The 17,063-nt window shown below is 44.7% G+C and overlaps 1 protein-coding gene across 6 annotated transcripts in view; it reads left to right on the plus strand.

The window, feature by feature from the left end:
• The window catches only part of GRM8 (glutamate metabotropic receptor 8), a 766,318-nt gene that overhangs the window by 414,749 nt on the left and 334,506 nt on the right, over positions 1 to 17,063 (plus strand). For all 6 annotated transcript variants that reach the window (XM_033958931.1, XM_033958935.1, XM_033958933.1 and 3 more), the window contains 3 exons: positions 4,768 to 4,903; positions 5,387 to 5,541; positions 16,363 to 16,500. In XM_033958931.1, the coding sequence (XP_033814822.1) occupies positions 4,768 to 4,903; positions 5,387 to 5,541; positions 16,363 to 16,500 (429 nt within the window). The remainder of the gene's footprint in view (positions 1 to 4,767; positions 4,904 to 5,386; positions 5,542 to 16,362; positions 16,501 to 17,063) is intronic.

Raw genomic sequence — 17,063 nt, forward strand, 5'->3', positions numbered from 1 at the left:
GAGCTAAACCAAATAATACTTTGAAGCAGATGCAGCCAAATTTAAATAAAACTCTTGCATCAAACGGCAACCAGTGAAGCTGTCTATAATAAGAGTTAACATGGTTGTATTTTTTTCAGACCGAAGATCAAATGAACTGCTGAGTTTTGTATTATTCTTAATCTGTTAAAAAAATTTTTTATGAGATCCCAAATAAATTTTATTACAATAATCCAAGTTTCCAAGTTTATTAAATATTTTGATTTATCGCCTATTCAAAATTCAAGGCGATGTACAAGTAAATAAGAGTTTTTGGTAACGTACATACAATAATTAAATTAAAAAATAATAAACTTATGTATAAAAATTACAATACATTTTAGAGGGAATTACTACAAACTATAATGAAACAGAAGGAAAATTATTTAATGGTTACAATCGCTATTAAAAACATTAAATTCAAGGGAAAAACATTAGGAAGGGGAAACGAAGACATTTGGACAGACGGGACTGAAGACTGAACCAATAGCCTAAATGACGCTAGATCAAAATATTTCTTAATTGTGCGCAGTTTCCAAAGGACAGAAAAATATTTCTTTACCATTAAATCCGTCTGATCGTCTAAGGCAGTGGTTCTCAAACCTGTCCTGGGGGACCCCCAGCCAGTCAGGTTTTCAAGATATCCCTAATGAATATGCATGAGAGAGATTTGCATACCTGTCACTTCCATTATATGCAAATCTCTCTCATGCATATTCATTAGGGATATCTTGAAAACCTGACTGGCTGGGGGTCCCCCAGGACAGGTTTGGGAACCACTGTTCTAAGGTAAGATGACGATCTAACACAACACCTAATATTTTAATAGTATTAGATATCGGGAAAATATGGGCCACCGTGGGAGCGGACCGCTGGGCGAGATGGACCTCTGGTCTGACTCAGTGGAGGCAACTTCTTATGTTCTTATGTCCATTAAGTTGAAGTACATTTTCATTGATATGTACTGTACTTAAATGTACACTACTTCAATAGCCTTCAGGCTTGCAGGTGTATTACATATCTAAGTATACTTTCTATAGTGGTTATTTTCCTTGTCGCTGTATCTGTTGAAGGAATGTAGTTTTGAGTAGCTATGTTCAGGTCATGTTTGTCCGTGTGTTTTTTGGAGGATCTTTTGTCAGAAAGTACAGGCCTAAGTGTTTCCAATTTCAAACCATTCAAGATAGCCACATTTTCTTCTTGTACGGCAGATTTATTGAATTTCCATCCCTTTCATGGAGAGTTATCACTCCTACAAATAGATGGATGGACAGTGATTTCCCTTTTCATATAATTCTTGTCAGTAAAGATAGTTAGTGCGAGGGAAAATAAATGACCAGTGTCATATGCTAGCAAGTTCCCTTTTATGTTTTCCAACATTTTCAATTTGAGAAATTATACAAAAAGTCATTACCCATCCACAGTGGTTAGAGCTACAGCCTGAGGTTATGGGTTCAAATCCCATGCTGCTTCTTGTGACTCTGGGCAAGTCACTTAATACCCCATATCCCCAGGCGCATTTGACAGTGTGAGCCTGCCAGGACAGATAGGGGAAAAATGCTTGAGTACCTGAATGTACACCACTTAGGTTATAAGTGGTACCGTATATAAATTCTATAAATAAATAAATAAATGATACTAAATTTGCAGGAACAATAAGTTTTGTAGAAGTGCAATACAAAATGAATAATGCTACAAGGGCAAATGTGTAAGTCCATCATGATTTGCTTTCCCATATATAAACTGCTCTGATCTAAATTTGTGATTGGTAGGACATGCCATACAATACAGAGGATATTGAAAATCAAAGACAAAGGGGTCCTTTTATTAAGGCGTGCTAAATGCTAAGGCATCCATTATATTCTATGGGCACTTTAGCATTTAGCACCTTATAAATCGGTTAGCACACCCTAATAAAAAGACCCTAGAGTGTCCCGTCCAACATTTTACATTCCTTCTCTGGTGGTTCTTTTTATTATCATTATTTATTTAGCCCTATAGCACATGTATACAGTGCAGAGATATATACCGTATTTTCACGTAGATAACGCGCACCCGTGTAAAACGCGCACACGGGTATAGCGCGCGAGAAACCGAAAATATGTAAAAAAATGTTGTATACCGCGCACACCCGTATACCGCGCATGCTGCCCCGACTCTCCCGTCGCCGGCCAACTCTCCTTTGGCCGCCCCGACTCTCCTCTGGCCACCCCGACTCTCCTTTCGCCCGCCCCGACTCTCCTCTCCCCCTTGAAGTCCTGTCCCCACCCTGAAAGCCTGATGCCCCCCCCCCTGATGTCCAATTCACCCCCCCCCCGCAGGACCGCTCGCACCCCCACCCCGAAGGACCACTACACACACCCGCACCCCCATCCCGAAGGACCGCTCGCACGCACTCCCACCTGCACCCGCACCCCCACCCTGAAGGACCGCTCACACGCACTCCCACCTGCACCCCCACCCTGAAGGACCGCTCGCACCCCCCACAGCCTCCCGACCCCCCCCCCATCATATAGACGCTCCTACCGGTGTTTGCTGCTTCTTCTTGGTGGTCCCGGCCCTTCTGTGAGCCCTGTGCCTGCGCTGCTTCCTCTTCTGGCGGTCCCGCCCTTTCTCTGACGTCAGAGAAAGGGTGGGACCGCCGGAAGAGGAAGCAGCGCAGGCGCAGGACTCACAGAAGGGCCGGGACCGCCAAGAAGAAGCAGCAGGACACTTGTAGGAGCGTCTACATGATGGGGGGGGTCGGGAGGCTGTGGGGGTGCGAGCGGTCCTTCAGGGTGGGGGTGCGGGTGCGGGTGGGAGTGCGTGTGAGCATTCCTTTGGGGTGGGGGTGCGGATGCGTGCGAGCGGTCCTTCGGGGTGGGGGTGCAAGCGGTCCTGCGGAGGGGTGAATCGGACGTCAGGGAGGGTGGGAACTATGTAAAAAAAAATTGGTACAACGCGCTCACACGTATAACGCGCAAGGTTATGCATGGTTTGTAAAATCGTGTATAACGTGCGCGTTATATGCGTGAAAATACGGTAATAGACTGCCTTTAATAATTGGAGTTGACAATCTAGTTAAAACAGAGAGAAAAAAAACAAAGTCCCCCTTTTATCAAATCACGTTAGGCCGCTGTTGTAAAAGCTCCAATGCTCATAGAATTCCTATGAACGCCAGAGCTTTTGCTGCAGTGGCCGGCGATATAAAACCCGAGCACAAATTGATTAAAGGGGGCCAAAGTTATACATATATCCTTATAAAAAGCGCTAAAAATTGTGTGCGCAAATTTGGGTGCAAACTTTAATTTGAATAATGAGCCAATTAGCAGCAAGAATTGGGATCTTAATGAGCAATTATTGGCGCTAATTGATTTTAATGAAAAGTTATGCACATAATTACAGGCACAGGATCCATACCAAAATTTTATGCATGGGTCCAAAAAGGGGTGCGGTAATGAGAGGTAATATTGTCGGCATTCCTTCAACGTATAAACATAGTTAAAGAATTATTTAGGTGTGAGGATTTATACCACACTTGAACTGGTATAAATGACCACACCTAACGTTAGGTATGGTTCGCAGTGCTAAGCGTTATTCTGTAAACGATGCCTAAGTTTATAGAATAGTACTGAGTGCTATTAAATTTTCCATCATTTATTTAGGCACCGTTTATAGCATTCAGTCCATAGCCAGTGGTCCCCAACCCTGTCTTGGAGGACCACCAGGCCAATCCGGTTTTCTGCATAGCCCTAATGAATATGCAAGGAGCAGATTTGCATGCCTGCCACTTCCAGTATATGCAAATCTCTCTCATGCATGCTCATTAGGGTAAGCCTGAAAACCCGATTGGCCTGGTGGTCCTCCAGGACAGGGTTGGGAACCACTGCTGCCAGTTATGCCAGTGCTATGGCTGGTATAAATGCGGGCACATAAATGTTAGGTGTGCCAATGCTGGGTGATGCTAGTATTCTATAAAGGAATCTGAGTGCCCAGATGCCATGATATAATAAGGAACCCACTTATAGAATTATCCTCTAATTCTCTAATGGGGTCTTTTACAAATCCACGGCAGTGATACCACTACGGTAAATATGCCAAAACCCATTCAATTCCTGTGGACTTTGGTGCATTTGGTGCATCACTATCATAGCTTTGTAAAAAGGGCCTCAATTCTATAAAGGGTGCCCAAAATTGGGCATAGATCCCAAATAATCACCCCAAATAATGAGCTCATGGCTCCAATGATTTAATTATTGGAGCTAATAAGCGCTTAATTGGCATTAATTATGATTTGGTGTGTCGAACTGACTACATGCTAGATTGGTATAATGGGTGCCAAAATTGGATTGCGTGCAACTCAAAGGGGGGGGCATGGGCAGGTTGGGGCATTCACAAAGATGTGCACACTGTTACAGAATAATGGAGGCCCATGCCCAATTTGCATGCCAGGGCTCAGCTTGCACATGTCCTTGTGCGCAACGTTGAGCACCTAAGTCGGTGCCCCAAAACTGAGCTCCGAATTTGGTGCTCATCCCAAAGCGCTCTTTGTAGAACAGCATTGAGCATCAGATTGTATTGGCACTGGAGTTTTGGCACCATTTATAAAATCTGGCTCTAGAAGGATAAGTCCTTTTGAATATCAGCTCATGATGGTGAACGAGGATAGGGCAGGGAGGGAGCAATGTAACTATTCATTGGCTGTGTTTGTCTCCTTTGTTGCTATTTGCAAATATAATCTTTCACTTGCATATGCAACGCTTCTTCTAGGTGGTGTCTGCATTGCCCAGTCTTTAAAAATCCCACGGGAACCCAAACCAGGAGCATTTGACAACATTATCAAGCGCTTGTTGGAACCCCCTTCTGCTCGTGCCATAATCATATTTGCAAATGAAGATGATATCAGGTACTTGCTTTTTTTCTTGGCATGGTTACGTGTTGCATGTGATTCCATTTATTAGTGAAGCAAATTGATTGGACCTGCCTTTCTTTCCTATTAAGATTTCACATTACAATTCAAAATCAATTCTTGTGAAACCTGATATGTAGGGAATATCAATTGTACTTATAAAAATGCTAGTCCACGGCTCAACAGGAGCAACACAGCAGTTATCTTGTTCCTAAGGCAGAACATCCAACAGATTAGGTCACGGGGACTGAAAGAGACAAAGAATGGACAGAATGATGCTGATAAGGGTAAGAATAGAATAAATGAAGACACTGCTGCTTAAGGCCTGAATAAGTGAAAGGAAGATCCACGTTGTCAGAATGATTGGCTAATTGCTTTTGGTCTTTGTAACAAGTATGTACAAGAATCAGATCTTGTTAATGCTTTTAGACTTCAATCAATAATAATTCTTGCCTCCTCCATCTTGTGTTGCTTTTTCAGGCGGGTGTTAGAAGCAGCCAGAAAACACAACCAAACTGGCCATTTCCTTTGGATTGGATCTGATAGTTGGGGGTCAAAAATTGCACCTGTGTATCAACAGGAAGATATAGCAGAAGGGGCTGTTACTATTCTTCCCAAAAGAGCTTCTATAGATGGTGAGTAAATAACCTATAGATTCACAGTACAAACAGCCTTGACAGGGCCTGATGTTCTAAATAGTTTTCCCATTGTGTTTCACTAAAAAAAGCAAAACTTTCAGCGTATCTGGCTCTGTCAGTTTTAGCGCTTAGCAGAGACTGCATTTTGATTAACTGTTTCATTTTACTAGCTAAATTATTTCCTTAGTTATAATTATCACTAAGGTCAGTATTGGGCAGACTTGCATGGTCTATGTCCCTTATATCAGTGATCCCCAACCCTGTCCCGGAGGACCACTAGCCAGTTGGGTTTTTGGGATAGCCCTAATGAATATGCATGGGGCAGATCTGCATTCCTATCATCTTCATTACATGCAAATCTCTTTCATGCATGCTTTTTAAGTTTGGGTGTATTTATTATAAGGCTCTTTTTGGTTTATTACCCTCTTATTTGGTATCCTACCTGAAATTGTCCAATTCAACAAAATGTACTAGAAAGTCAGGTATGTTCATCTTCCTTACCGCAAGGACCTGTCGTTATAAGATTTTCTTGGACAGGACATTGGAATATCAGGCGGGGAAGATGAATTCCTGGATGAGACCATTGATTGCCCAAGCCTGTTCTTATCTTACATTTAGGAAATTACTGAAAACTTGCCTATTTGATAAACAAGAATGTTGATCTAATATTACATATTTAGATAGAGATTTTTTTAATTAGGCTATGTATTTTAATGTATTTTTTACTGATGTTATACTTAATTGATGCTGAACTAATAATAGTTGTTTTCGATATTGTATTTTTTTTACTGAAATGCCTTAGTTTCTCTGTTGTGAACTGCCTAGAACTGCTGGTGGGGCGGTATACAAGAAAATAAATTATTATTATTATTATTCATTAGGGCTATCCTGAAAACCTGACTGGCTGGTGGTCCTCCAGAACAGGGTTGGGACCTACTGCCTTATAAGGCAATTTTCATTAGGATGAGCTGGGGAGAGCTTTGATGGAAACTCCAGTAATTTGGAATGTGAGGACAGTGCTGGACAGACTTTTACGGTCTGTATCCTGCAAATGATAAGATGGTTTGTATAGGATAGAGCAGGCTTCAGGCTTTGACGGCAACTTCAGTAGTTAGAACCTAAGGACAGTACCAGAGATATTTCTATGGTCTATGTCCCAGAAATGTCAAAGAAAGGCAGTTTAATCATGAATTAATAATGTGTGCGACTGTTGGGCAGACTGGATGGGACCGTTCAGGTTTTTATCTGCTGCCATTTACTATGGGGTCCTTTTAATAAGATGCCTAAGGCGCTTTACCATTTACTATGGGGTCCTATTACTAAGGTGCTTTATCTGCTGCCATTTACTATGGGGTCCTTTTACTAAGGCACTTTATCTGCTGCCATTTACTATAGGGTCCTTTTACTAAGGCGCTTTACCATTTACTATGGGGTCTTTTTACTAAGGCGCTTTATCTGCTGCCATTTACTATGGGGTCCTTTTACTAAGGCACTTTATCTGCTGCCATTTAATATAGGATCCTTTTACTAAGGCACTTTACCAAGGCCTTTTACTAAGGCGCTTTACCATTTACTATGGGGTCTTTTTACTAAGACGCTTTATCTGCTGCCATTTACTATGGGGTCCTTTTAATAAGGCACTTTATCTGCTGCCATTTACTATAGGGTCCTTTTACTAAGACACTTTACCAAGGCCTTTTACTAAGGCGCTTTACCATTTACTATGGGGTCCTTTTACTAAGGCACTTTATCTGCTGCCATTTACTATAGGGTCCTTTTACTAAGGCACTTTACCAAGGCCTTTTACTAAGGCGCTTTACCATTTACTATGGGGTCTTTTTACTAAGGCGCTTTATCTGCTGCCATTTACTATGGGGTCCTTTTACTAAGGCACTTTATCTCCTGCCATTTACTATAGGGTCCTTTTACTAAGACACTTTACCAAGGCCTTTTACTAAGGCGCTTTACCATTTACTATGGGGTCCTTTTACTAAGGCACTTTATCTGCTGCCATTTACTATAGGGTCCTTTTACTAAGGCACTTTACCAAGGCCTTTTACTAAGGCGCTTTACCATTTACTATGGGGTCCTTTTACTAAGGCACTTTATCTGCTGCCATTTACTATAGGGTCCTTTTACTAAGACACTTTACCAAGGCCTTTTACTAAGGCGCTTTACCATTTACTATGGGGTCCTTTTACTAAGGCACTTTATCTGCTGCCATTTACTATAGGGTCCTTTTACTAAGGCACTTTACCAAGGCCTTTTACTAAGGCGCTTTACCATTTACTATGGGGTCTTTTTACTAAGGCGCTTTATCTGCTGCCATTTACTATGGGGTCCTTTTACTAAGGCACTTTATCTGCTGCCATTTACTATAGGGTCCTTTTACTAAGGCACTTTACCAAGCCTTTTACTAAGGCGCTTTACCATTTACTATGGGGTCTTTTTACTAAGGCGCTTTATCTGCTGCCATTTACTATGGGGTCCTTTTACTAAGGGCTTTACCAATGCCTTTTACTAAGGCGCTTTACCATTTACTATGGGGTCTTTTTACTAAGGCGCTTTATCTGCTGCCATTTACTATGGGGTCCTTTTAATAAGGTGTTTTACCATTTTCTATGGGGTCCTTTTACTAAGGTGCTTTATCTGCTTCCATTTACTATGGGGTCCTTTTACTAAGATGCTTTACTAAGGCCTTTTACTAAGGTGCTTTACCATTTATTATGGGGTCTTTTTACTAAGGCACTTTATCTGCTGCCTTTTACTATGGGGGTCTTTTTACTAAGGCGCTTTATCTGCTGCCATTTACTATGGGGTCCTTTTACTAAGGCATTTTATCTGCTGCCATTTACTATGGGGTCCTTTTACTAAGGCGCTACCTGTTATAGCATGCGCTAAATATAAGCACGCGCTAAACGCTAACGCGTCCATTATATCCTAAAATGGCTAGCGCGCCTTAATAAAAGGACCCCTATGTTACTAAGATATTATTTAATAATTCTCTCATAGATTTCTGGTCTACAATTTTATTTATGTTCATTTAAAAAAAAAAAAAAGAACAGAATTTGTTTATTATATTTACTACCATAATATCTCCAAGTCAAATTACAACACGCATGCAGGCAGATGTTAGTATTGTCACACCCACGCTCTCTGAGAACACCTTGAGCCGTCGGGTAGTGACATGAAGCTTGCTACTGGTGTGGTCCCTTTAGAATTAGGATAACCTTTCAAGTTGGTAGTCGCTGGCAAATGCCCCACTAAGCTTATTCTCCAAGGATTTTGAAAAAAATCACACTTTGTCAGAATGGCCTTGTTGAAAACATAAGCTTTTATTCGGCCACCGGCCGTGGAATTACTGTGCTGCTCCGGGTTTTCCTGGGAGCATGCACCTCATACAAAAACAACAGAAAAAGTTCATTTCACTCTTAGTCACACCGTAATCAACTCTGGACTGGGTTGGTAAATCACATACAGTCATTGATATTCCATGAGGCTAGGAGGTGAAACAATTAGCACCAATAACTCTCCATTGTAGCTTTACAGGAGAGATATTCTTGTTCATGATTGGGAAAAATTCTGTGCTGTCCTACAGTGCTCTTAATCTCTCCAGCTAGGCTGGACTTTCTCCCTAGTCCCGAGCAGGCTTTCCCTGAGAGGGTTAATTTCACTCTTCCTATGAGGCAGGCAGACTACCGTATTTTCTCGCATATAACGCGCGCGTTATACGTGGTTTTTACGTACCGCGCACACCCTTGCGCGTTATACGCGTGAGCGCGTTGTACAAAATTTTTTTTACATAGTTCCCCCCCCACGTCTGATTCACACACACCCCCCCCCCGCAGGACCGCTCGCACCCCCACCCGAAGGACCGCTCGCACCCCCACAGCCTCCCGACCCCCCCCCATCATGTAGAAGCTCCTACCGGTGTCCTGCTGCTTCCTCTTGGCGGTCCCGACACGATCGGGGCAAGAGGGAGCTCAAGCCCTCTTGCCCCAGCCAACCGCGGCACCCCCGACACGATCGGGGCAAGAGGGAGCTCAAGCCCTCTTGCCCCCCTGACTCCCCGACTCCCCGACAATATCGGGCCAGGAGGGAGCCCAAGTCCTCCTGGCCCTGGCGACCCCACCCCCCGCTAGTTGTTCGGGCCAGGAGGGAGCCCAAACCGTCCTGGCCACGGTGACCCCCCTTCCCCCACCCCGCACTACATTACGGGCAGGAGGGATCCCAGGCCCACCTGCCCTCGACGCAAACCCCCCTCCCCCCAACGACCGCCCCCCCAAGAACCTCCGACCGCCCCCCCAGCCGACCCGCGACTCCCCTGGCCGACCCCCACAACACCCCCACCCCCCTTCCCCGTACCTTTGTATAGTTGGCCAGACAGACGGGAGCCAAACCCGCCTGTCCGGCAGGCAGCCAACGATGGAATGAGGGCGGATTGGCCCATCTGTCCCAAAGCTCCGCCTACTGGTGGGGCCTAAGGCGCCTGGGCCAATCAGAATAGGCCCGGGAGCCTTAGGTCCCACCTGGGGGCGGGGCCTGAGGCACATGGGCTCAACCCGACCATGTGCCCAAGGCCCCGCCCCCAGGAGGGACCTAAGGCTCCCGGGCCTATTCTGATTGGCCCAGGCGCCTTAGGCCCCACCAGTAGGCGGAGCTTTGGGACGGATGGGCCAATCCGGCCTCATTCCGTCGTTGGCTGCCTGCCGGACAAGCGGGTTTGGCTCCCGTCTGTCCGGCCAACTATACAAAGGTACGGGGAAGGGGGGTGGGGGTGTCGTGGGGGTCGGCCAGGGGGGTCGCGGGTCGGCTGGGGGGGGCGGTCGGAGGTTCTTGGGGGGGGGCGGTCGTTGGGGGGAGGGGGGTTTGCGTCGAGGGCAGGAGGGCCTGGGATCCCTCCTGCCCGTAATGTAGTGCGGGGTGGGGGTAGGGGGTCGCCGTGGCCAGGAGGGTTTGGGCTCCCTCCTGGCCCGAACAACTAGCGGGGGGGGTCGCAAGAGCCAGGAGGACTTGGGCTCCCTCCTGGCCCGATATTGTCGGGGAGTTGGGGAGTCGGCGGGGCAAGAGGGCTTGGGCTCCCTTTTGCCCCGATCGTGTCGGGGAGTCGGGGGGGCAAGAGGGCTTGAGCTCCCTCTTGCCCCGATCGTGTCGGGGGTGCCGCGGTTGGCTGGGGCAAGAGGGCTTGAGCTCCCTCTTGCCCCGATCGTGTCAGGGGTGCCGCGGTTGGCTGGGGCAAGAGGGCTTGAGCTCCCTCTTGCCCCGATCGTGTCGGGGAGTCGGGACCGCTAAGAGGAAGCAGCAGGACACTGGTAGGAGCTTCTACATGATGGGGGGGTCGGGAGGCTGTGGGGGTGCGAGCGGTCCTTCAGGGTGGGGGTGCGGGTGGGAGTGCGTGCGAGCGGTCCTTCGGGGTGGGGGTGCGAGCGGTCCTGGGGGGGGGTGAATCAGACGTCGGGGGGGGCATCAGGCTTTCACTGTGGGGACAGGACTTCAAGGGGGAGAGGAGAGTCAGGCGGGCGAAAGGAGAGTTGGGGCGGGCGAAAGGAGAGTCAGGCGGCGACGGGAGAGTCGGGCAGCATGCGCGGTATACGGGTGTGCGCGGTATATAAAAATTTCTGTACATAAATTTGTGTTTTTTGCGCGCTATACCCGTGTGCGCGTTTTACACGGGTGCGCGTTATCTATGTGAAAATACGGTAATTGAATTAGTTAGTTGCTATGGCAATTTCTTTACAGCTGGGCACTTTCACCGAGTGTGGAAGTCAGGAAATTCTGGGCTTTAAAACTAGCCAGCATTACAGCCTGGCGTTTGGTTCAGCTGTGCACAAAACCTGCAGAGGAGATTACTGTATCCTTTCCACCCTTCAGCAAAACAGCATGTGAAATTGCAGTACAGGATTATTTCCCTAGTAACTCCCACAGTCATTAGTTCAAAGAGCCAACAGAGAAATACAGCCAAAACAAAACTCTGTTCACAGACCTTTTCCAGGATATGCAGCTCTCCATCTCCTCTGGCCAGCTTTCCTGTATAGCCCCACTTTCCTCCAACACCATGGGTTCTGGGGGAAGGAATTCAGTGGCCAAATTACCAGCCTGTTCCTCAGTCATTTCCCAGTCAGTGCTGAGGAACTGCTCAGCCCCGTCCTGCCTCTGCTCTACTGCCAAGCCTCGTTCTGCCCCTCCTCCTTCCTCCTTCTGCTCTCTAACAAGCCTGGCTTTAAGCTGAGGGGAAGAACCACTCCCCCTTGGCTTTGGATGGGGGAAGGGAATTCCTTCCTCAGCCCATGCCGTTTCTCTGAGGGGAAACTGCCTATGAGCTTTCTGCCTTACAGGCAATGGACAATAGCAAGGCAGCTTCTTCCTGCCTGGTTCTGGAACTGCTTTAGGTAAGTCTAAGCCTTCCTGTTCTATTTCCATTTCATTGTCACTCACCAGGTAGTCAGCTAATTTATTGTCCTGGGGACTGACCTGGTCAGCCCTTCTGCACTGGGGTTTATATACTTTCCTTAATTTCCCTGTGGCAAACCTTGGGGAAGACGTCCGTTTGTCACAGTATGTAGAACGAGAAATTAGCCAAGCAAAAACTTAATTGCCTTTCTTCCTATAAATATTGTAGTTCCCCCCCTTCCCTCATGTTTCTTTTGTAAGTTTATTTAGGTCTTTATGAGTTTGTCGTGTGCACTTAATTGTATCCCTTTTTATTAATGTACAACTCTTAGAAATGTCGATAAGCGTTAAAATCAAATTTTAAATAAACTTGAATGGGGATATAGTCAATCTAAATACTGTTTACAAAATCTCCCCAAAAGAGAATTGAACACCCAGCAGCAAGCATTGAACTCTGATACCATATGAAAGCCAACAAAAGAAAAAGCCTCAGTTATACAGGAAGGGGGAAAAAACCATCCATCCATCATAGACAGAAAAAACTATCGTGGCTACTATATTCAGTATATCTAGAGAAGTGCAAAAAGAAAAACATGAGAATCAATCATATATCTAATTCCACTGTGCTAGCAGCAACTACAAACTTAAATTACAAGTTCAGGAAAAACAATGTTCAGCCAGTCTACGATCGTTTCGTGGCTGACATGCCACTTCTTCAGGGCTGCAAAGGCTCACATAGCAGGAAGCTTTCATGCGTTGCTTTTCCGAGGCCCCTTTTCTGAAATTGCATTTATACATCTGGACCTCTTTATCCCCCTCTTTTACTAACCTAAGTCCAATGATAGTTCAATTTAATTCTTACTTCACATTTAGGAAATCATTAACAAACAAATGGACAAAGGGGCCCCCATAGACATCGTATACTTGGATTTCCAAAAAGCTTTCTACAAGGTACCCCATGAACGCCTACTATGAAAACTGAAGAACCATGGGGTGGAAGGAGAGGTGCATAGATGGATCAAAAATTGGTTGGCGGGAAGGAAACAAAGGTGGGAGTGAAGGGCCACTACTCGAACTGGAGAAAGGTCACACGAGTGGTGTTCCGCAGGGGTTGATACACGCACCGCTGCTATTCAGTGTATTAATTAATGACCTAGAAACTGGGACAAAGTGCGAAATTATAAAATTTGCAGAAGACAAAAGCTTTTTAGTGGCGTTGGGACTAAGGAGGACTGTGAAGATTTACAAAGGGACCTGAACAAACTGGGAGAGTGGGAAAATAAATGGCAGATGAACTTTAATGTAGAAAAATGTAAGGTCTTGCATGTAGGAAACAGAAACCCGATGTACAGCTATACGATGGGAGAGCTGGCAATGGGTGAAAGTAGCCTAGAAAAGGACTTGGGGGTACTAATGGACAAAACAATGAAGCCGTCGGCACAGTGCGCAGCGGCCTCTAAGAAGGCGAACAGAATACTAGGTATTATCAAGAAGGGTATCACAACCAGAATGAAGGACGTTATCCTGCTGTTGTATCGGGCGATGGTCCAATATTGGTTGCCATACCTTAAAAAGGATATGGCGATATTCGAGAGGGTTCAGAGGAGAGCGACGCGACTGATAAAGGGCATGGAAAACCTTTCATATGCGGAAAGATTAGAGAAACTGGGGCTCTTCCCTGGAGAAGCGGAGGCTTAGAGGGGACATGATAGAGACTTACATGATCATGAAGGGTATAGAGAAAGTGGAGAGGGACAGATTCTTTGAACTTTCGAAAGCTACAAGAACGAGAGGGCATTCAGAAAAACGAAGAGGGGACAGATTCAGAACCAATGCTAGGAAGTTCTTCTTCACCCAAAGGGTGGTGGACACCTGGAATGCGCTTCCAGAAGGTGTGATAGGACAGAGTACGCTATTGGGTTTCAAGAAGGGATTGGATGCTTTCTTGAAGAAAAAGGGGATCTAAGGGTATAGATAGAGGCACTGATATATTTAAATGAGGTCTTTTGTTTCTATTCTTATTGTCATAGTATGTTTTAATTTTTTAATAATTTTTAATATTATACTTGAATGTTTTTAACAATTGTATTACTTTTATTATATAATTTTAGATTGTTCGTAGATAGTGTGTTCTATGAAACTGTACCATGTGCTGAAATGTCTCAGTATTCTCCTGTTGTGAACTGCCCAGAACTACTGGTTGGGCGATATACAAGAAAATAAATTATTATTATTAACCTATGATAGAGGTTTCTACCATGGCCCGGCATTCTAAATGATCCGATGCTCTTAGAAATCCTAGGAGTATTGGAGCAGTGTCGGAGTGGTTAGCACCCTGGGTCTAGATGTTTAAATGCTGCAATTTACACTTGGGGGATGTTTCTAAAATAAAGGCTATACAGTTCTCCCTCCTTATTCGCGGGGGATACGGGCAGAGCCGGATCACGAATGGCGAAAAACCGCGAATATCTGGCTCTGACCCACCCCCCCGCCTCCCTTCCGCCTTCCCCTGGCATCCAGGCCTTACCTGGTGGTCTAGCTGGTTTTCGGGGCAGGAGCGATCTTCCTATGCTCCTGCCCCGTGCAGATAGCCATTAGGAAATGGCTGTGGGGAGTTCCTAATGGCTATCTGCACGGGGCAGGAGCGTAGGAAGATCGCTCCTGCCCCGAAAACCAACTAGACCACCAGGTAAGGCCGGGATGCCGGGGGGAAGACAAAAATATGGGGTTTTTTTTCCTCCTCCCCCTAAAAAAAAATTGCGATTATGTGATATTTCGAGTAGGGAAACTGCGAATGGGGAGAGGGAAGTGTAATCTTTTGGGACTGTAGAGAATGACACAGGGACAGAATTGTCCCTGTCCCCGTGGATAACTGCGGGAAACCATCCGGTGTCATTCTTTAGTGCCTATCTCATTCTCAGTCCTTCTACACCAGTATTCTTCAATGCAAGGCTTGAGGATCAGCGGCTGTGTCCACTCATACTCTGATTCTTCCCTCTCTCCTTAAAGAATAACACCATGACGGAGACAAATTCTGTCCCCTTGTCATACTCTAATTGGGAGGTCCATTTTGAAAAGTTATTTACATAGATATATGTGCTGTCTGAAAATTGCCTACCCTCCCTAAAGGTAAAAGCATGCTTATTGTGGAACAGCACACATATTTTAACCTGTACAGAGCTAGACGAACTCCCAGGTACAGGTTTAGGGAGGGGAATGATAAATGCACACAAACTCATAAGACTGGTGGAATACAAATTATAATGTAAAGTTTTGTATTTTCCAAAAAAAAGCAAATTATTTGGAATGGAAAAGGTGCAAATGTCTGTGAATTTTCTATTGGCAGTTCTCAAAGGGAAAGCATTACCATGCCATTCCAATGAGAACTGGCTTAATGTCTGTAGGATGAGCTATTTGTGGATTTTTATAAGCACCTGTGTATAGAAAATAATAAAAACAACAGTTTATATACCGCAGGACCGTGAAGTTCTATGCGGTTTACAATGATTAAAAGGTATTACAGATCGAGTGGAATAAACAAAATTCAGAGTTAGTGAATAACAGTTCTAAAGATCATTTGTTGAGGACTAAGATTGTATAGGTCAGTTACCTAAGTACTTCAGGAACAGATGTGTTTTTAGGTGTTTCCTGAATTCCCTATAAGTAGTAGGCAGGAGCAGTTGTTCCAGGTCTTTACCCCATAATGTTGCTTGATGTGAGAAAAGATGTTGGTGATGACTTTTAAATTTACAACCTCTAACCGGTGGAGAAACAAAATTCGGATGTGAGGATCACTACCCCTCCCCTCACCCGTATCCCTCACAGGTGATCAGGGTCTCCATCTGGGAGCACCTGGCTTGGCTTCCGCGTGTGCGGGTCGCCGTAATAGACCTTGAGTCTGATCCGGTGAAGGCGTTTCTTATGTTCTTATGTTTACGGTTCTCCCCTGCAAATTTGCAGTCTGTGATTCGCAGTCCCGGTCATTTACGGTATTTTCCAACCTCAAATGACTGGGCAGGAGAGGGCAGCCAAAGCGCCGGCGAGTGAAGGAAATCACTCGCGGTATGCTCCGACCATCTCTTCCTATACTAAAGTCGGGCCTCACCAATCAGGAGCTGCATGTCAAAGCAGCTCCTGATTGGTGAGGCCTGACTTTAGTACAGGAAGAGGCGGTCGGAGCATACCGCTAGTGGTTTCCTTCCCTCGCCAGCGCTCCAGCAGCCCTCTCCTGTCTCCTCTGCTAAAAAACATATTCGTGGGTTTTCAACATTTGCAGGGGTTCCTGGAACGGAACCTCCACGAATATCAAGGGAGTACTGCATGTTGAGAAAATGTTATATTCTTAATCCTTTTTAGTCAAAGATTTTTATTGATTTTAACATACAGCAAAAATACAAAAAAATCCTATATATTTTTTTTTCTACTCAGGATTTGACAGATTTTTTCGAAGCCGCACTCTAGCCAATAATCGAAGGAATGTGTGGTTTGCAGAATTCTGGGAGGAGAATTTTGGATGCAAATTAGGGTCACATGGGAAAAGAAACAGCAATGTTAAGAAGTGTACAGGTACGTTTATGCAAACATAATATTTTTTTGAGGGAAGTTTCTTGTACAGTATATATTTTTTTATTATCCTTCCAAAATATTGATCACCTATCCAAAGATAAAATGCATTATTTCATCTAATTCATATTTAAGGTTGCCTACTCTGATTTGTTAAAAAGATGAAACTAATTCCATTGTTATCATGGTAAATATGATAAATATACTTTCCTTTTAAAACTGATGCCCCAATTGTAGTGTTATTCAGATACTACATTATAAGGTCTAAGACAATACTCGCCCTTTCAATTTCCAGAGGTAAAAGGGTTAAAATATGCCAAAATGTTCACTTCCACTCTAGCCTATCAAGCTGCCAAACTCGGGAGAACTTTGCCAGAACAGATTACCGTTGTTCAATGAGTGAATTATGAGCTTTAGAAAGGCCTTGAAAACTCATTTGCTTAAGGAATGTGTTTTGAAAAAATTGTATTTTTAAAATGTTTTTATTGCATTAATGATTGTATTTGTTAACCACTTTGAACTTCTTTTGATGTATTTGTGGAATACAAATAAAAATTGTATTGTAT

This window comes from Geotrypetes seraphini, chromosome 9 (assembly GCF_902459505.1).
Source record: "Geotrypetes seraphini chromosome 9, aGeoSer1.1, whole genome shotgun sequence".
Taxonomy (NCBI): domain Eukaryota; kingdom Metazoa; phylum Chordata; class Amphibia; order Gymnophiona; family Dermophiidae; genus Geotrypetes; species Geotrypetes seraphini.